This window comes from Manacus vitellinus, unplaced genomic scaffold, assembly GCF_001715985.3.
Source record: "Manacus vitellinus isolate BGI_N305 unplaced genomic scaffold, ASM171598v3 scaffold_120_pilon, whole genome shotgun sequence".
NCBI classification, from domain to species: domain Eukaryota; kingdom Metazoa; phylum Chordata; class Aves; order Passeriformes; family Pipridae; genus Manacus; species Manacus vitellinus.
The window spans coordinates 484282-489063 of record NW_021938898.1 but is presented as its reverse complement, the minus strand read 5'-3'; the positions used below and the strand labels follow the sequence as shown (position 1 = coordinate 489063).

At 45.4% G+C, this 4782-nt stretch overlaps 1 protein-coding gene across 1 annotated transcript in view; it reads right to left on the bottom strand.

Moving 5' to 3' along the window:
• KPNB1 (karyopherin subunit beta 1) overlaps positions 1–4782 on the bottom strand; it is a 23962-nt gene that overhangs the window by 5220 nt on the left and 13960 nt on the right. The window contains exons 10-12 of the mRNA XM_029965863.1: positions 3060–3190; positions 1214–1361; positions 831–927 (exon numbers count right to left, since the gene is read on the bottom strand). Coding sequence (XP_029821723.1) covers positions 831–927; positions 1214–1361; positions 3060–3190 — 376 coding nt within the window. The remainder of the gene's footprint in view (positions 1–830; positions 928–1213; positions 1362–3059; positions 3191–4782) is intronic.

Genomic DNA, 4782 nt, shown 5'->3' with positions numbered 1-4782 from the left:
TTTGGGATAATGAAGAAACACATGTTTACAAATTAAAATTGGCAGTTTAATTCCACTTCTCTTACACTCCCCAGGGGCAAACAAAGCTGTGCTGGGAGAGATCAGGGATCACCAAAAGGAGATTCCAGACACTGAATCTCCCCTTTAAAGCCCAACTTAAGGACAGATTATTCCCATCTACCCATTATTTTTCAAAATTAACCTAAAAATTGGAGAGTGAAAGCAACCATAAGGCTTTTGAGGGAGCAGATGAATGATTCCTCAAATCAACCTGGAGACAAACACCCCAGATTCCAAAGGGGTGCTCTGAGCAATCTCCTGAGAGCTGATTTTGGGGGGAAAAAAGAAAAAATAAAGTGTTTTCAGTGGGATCTGTAGGAGTAACCAAGGAACTGCACTGCCCTGGTGCTCCCAGTCACACTGCTCATTACCAGATGTTTCATTTCAAGGCCTCTTGGTGCCTTTTAATTAGAGCCATTTGAAATAAGAACACCAACCACAGGAGGCAGATGAAGGAATTCGAGCCGTGCTGGAGGGTTTTTTTTTTATGCCTGTGCCAAGCAAAGGGGTTGTTCAGGCTGTAGCCAACACAGGAGCCAAGCTGACAGCACATACAATCCTTTATCCCACCTTTAACAGGCTGCCCACAGTGTTCCTGCTTCAAATTGCCCTAAATTCTGCCACTCGAGGCTTCTGATCCTCGTCTCACCTCCCACGTGTCAGCTGGGACACAAATCCACTTCTCCTCATTCAGATCTGATCAACAGGCCCCAAGCCTGGCTCCTCAGGGGCACAGGAGCACCCCCAGAGCCACCCCATTCCCATAAAACCTCCAAGGGACAGCGGGACACTCACCTGGAGAGTCGCGCACAGGAGGGACTGGAGGTCGTTGAACTGGATTCTGTCTGAGGTGCTCTGGATGTGAGACTGGAACACAAGGCAAAAGAGGCTGCACTGGGTTCTGACAACACCAGCACATCCACACTGTGTTTAAATATTTGGGTTTTTAGGTTCTTTTGTTTTTTTTTTTTCAAATTAAGGACAAGAGGGGCTGCGCGGAAGCTCAAAAGAGAATCCCAGGATCTTAAATCCCACCCAGTCCCACCTTCCACCAGCCCAGGTTGCTCCAAGCCCTGTCCAACGTGGCCTTGGACACTCCCAGGGATGGAGCAGCAGCTCTGTAAGGGGGGAGGTCGAATTGGGATTTACCCACCTCCATCTGCAGCACTTGCTGGAGCCGCTCCATGATGACCAGGGTTGTTTTTTGGACAGCAGGATAACAGTCCTTGGCACTGTTTTTCACTATTTCCATCAGGGATTCATATGCAGAACTCCTCAAGTTATTCTGGTGTCCATCAGGCCTGGAACAGAAGGGATAATTTGCAGCTCCCAGTGGCTCAGCCTTGCTTAGAAACAGACTTTTTTTTTTTTTCTTTTTAATTTTAGTAAACCAGCAACAGCCACATTTCAGTGCTGTGACAAGCAGCACTTGCATCCCTGCATTGCAAGCCTTGAAAGCAAAGGAAATTTATGAAGCCACTTTTAGCACTTTTCTTTTTTTTTTTTCAATTCTCTATTAATGATTTTCAGCATCTGGGAAGGAGGAGAGGGAGAGGAAAAGCCTCGAAGCCCCCAGAGAGAGGTGAGCAGCACATCAGTGCCCCTCTGGCACCCCCCTGGCACTGAGCTGGGATAGAAAGACAGCTGAGAGTGACTGATGGGCTCCAGAGCCTTGAGCCAGACACTCCTGTCTGGATGGAAATTAGGCAGGGAGAGCTTGGACTGAGCTCTTCAGACGAGGAACATTGAAGGAGGATCAATCCTGCAGCAAAAAGGCTCCACTGAGCTGAGCCAGGCACTGAACTCTGAGCTGGGGGGATTTATGGGACCTCCAAGGCACCATAAAACTGCAGCTTTGCCCTGAGTTTTCACATCTGCAGGGCTGGGAGCAAAAATCTTTTGCCTCGGTGGGAAGGGATGGAACCTCCAGGGGAGAGGGATGGAGGGGAACAGGCAGGGAAATGTGGAATTTTGGGTGTCCTGCTGAAATTCCTGGTTATCCAATGGCCCTGCAGCCAACCTGGTTGGGTGTGAAAGTGGGCACTTAAAATTCAGATTGAAAGGAAAGTAGAGGGGGTTCAAAAAAAAATAGGAGATTCAAGATAAAGTAGGAGAGGTTAAAAGTAAAATAAGGGAGACTGGAAGTAAGAGAAGAGATTTAGAGGAAAACTGGGGGGATTCAGAGGAAAACTGGGGGGATTCAGAGGAAAACTGGGGGGATTCAGAGGAAAACAGGAGATTGGAAGTAAAATAGGAGAGATTCAAAGCAAAACTGGGGAGATTCAAAGGAAAAATCAAGAGGTTCAGACTAAAACAGGAGAGATTCAAAACCAGGGGGTTTAAAGTAAAATAAAAGGTTGAAGGTAAAATGAGAGATTCAGAGGAAGAGGGGAGAGATTCAAAAGTCAAAACAGGAGAGATTAAAAGCAAAATTGGGGAGATTCAAAGGAAAAATCAAGAGATTCAAAACCAGGGGATTTAAAGTAAAATAACAGATATAAGGTAAAATGAGAGATTCAGAGGAAGACAAGACAGATTGAAAAACAGGAGATTCAAAGTAAAACCAGGAGAGATTGAAAAGTAAAACCAGGAGAGATTCAAAGTAAAAACCAGGAGAGACTCAAACTAAAACAGGAGAGATTCAAAAACAGGGAGTTTAAAGTAAAATAAAAGATTTAAGGTAAAATGAGAGATTCAGAGGAAGAGGGGAGAGACTGAAAACCAGGAGAGATTCAAAAGTAAAAACAGGAGAGATTGAAAAGTAAAACCAGGAGAGATTCAAAGTAAAAACAGGACAGATTCAAAAGTAAAACTAGGAGAGATTGAAAAGTAAAAACAGGAGAGATTCAAAAGTAAAAAGAGGAGAAATTCAAAGTAAAAACAGGAGAGACTGAAAAACAGGAGATTCAAAGGAAAACAGGAGAGACTCGAGGCAAAAAAAGAGCTTCAAGATTAAAAAAAAAGGAGATGTTTGAAGTAAAAGCAGGAGAGATTGGTACCTGTCTGCAGTCTCCAGAAGTTTCTGCACGATCAGCTCGAAGGAGGAGGACAAGCAGTAGGTTGCTGGTTCTTCCTGATCATCAGCCACATCTGCAGCTTCATAGGCAGCTTCAGCAAGGCTGGAGAAGGCCTGGAACACACCAAAAAACAGGGGTTTTATTTCCCCTGGGTTCAGCCTCGCTGCTCCAGGAACACACATTCCCTCAGGGCTCGTTGTAAGGACCAAAAAATAAAAAATCAAACCCCAAAAAAAGCCCCCCCCAGGATTAACAAGTGCAGAGGGGCTGTGCTGAGCCAAGTGGGTTTAGAGGAGGTTGAAAAGCTTCCTGATTTTCATTTTCATCTCAAAAAGGCATCGTAATCATCCCCCTGAGCAGACAAAAAAGCCACAAAAAGCTCCCTGGACCTTTGCCAGGAGTGAGTGATGGAGAAGGGGAAGCCTTTAAACCCCTGGAAGAGGGAAGGAACAGCTCCTGTCACTCCTGAAGCTTGTTTTGACATGCAAATCCTCCTCTCCACCCAGTTCTACCCCAGCAGGGATGTGGAGCAGCAGAGATGCCTCTGGGAGTGGATCCTGCTCCCCAGTTAGTTCTGGAATCACCACTGGAATCAGATCCAGGTGATGGTGAACAAGGTTTTCCACCTTTTCCTTAAGATGCCTCCCAAAAAAAAAACCCCAAATCCCAGCATCCCTTTTCCAAACAGCCATTACACCTCACCAGGGAGCTTCCACTGAAGGCAACTTTTAAACTCAGGGAATATTATATTTTTTCCTCCTGAAAAATCCATTTGTTCCTTAATTTTTTCCCCACAGCCACAAAAGACTTTGAGATCATTTGAGTGTCAACCACAGTGTGGGGTTGGCTGAGCAAGCCATGAATCAGCTGGCAAACCTTTTAAGTGTGTGTAAAAATATGGGAAAAATAATATGGGAAAAATAATATAGGAAAATGTAGAGAAATATGAAAAGAAATGGGGGGAGAAATAAATGGGGTGAAGAAAAATGGGGGAAGAAATAAATGGGGGGAAAAGAAATAAATGGGGGAAAAGAAATAAATTGGGGGGGGGAAAAGAAATAAATGGGGGGAAAGAAATAAATGGGGGAAGAAATGAGGGGAAGAAATAAATGGGGGGAATAAAAATGGGGGAAAGAAAGAAAAAAATAAATGGGGGGAGAAATAAATGGGAGGAAAAGAAATAAATGGGGGGGAAAGAAATAAATGAGGGGAAGAAATAAATGGGGGAAGAAATAAATGGGGTGAAGAAATATAGAAAAATACAGGGAAAACATAGAAAAATATGAGGAAAATATAAATGTGTGTATTCATATCTGTATCTATTGATTTGTATCCACAGATATCCCAGTAACTCCCTGACAGGAGGAGGTCGGGCTCTTCTCCCAGTAACAAGCAACAGGACAAGAGGAAACGTCCTCAAGTTGCTCCAGGGGAGGTTCAGGTTGGACCTCAGGGAGAATTCCTTCATGGCCAGAGTGGCCAGGCACGGGAACAGGAACAGGAGGGAATCCCCACCCCTGGAAGTGCCCAGAGCAGCACTGGTGAGGCCACCCCTGGAGTGCTGTGTCCAGCTCTGGGCCCTCAGCTCAGGAAGGACATGGAGGGGCTGGAGCAGGTCCAGAGGAGAACAACGAGGCTGGGGAAGGGACTGGAGCACAAGTGCTGTGAGGAGAGGCTGAGGGAGCTGGGGGGGCTCAGCCTGGAG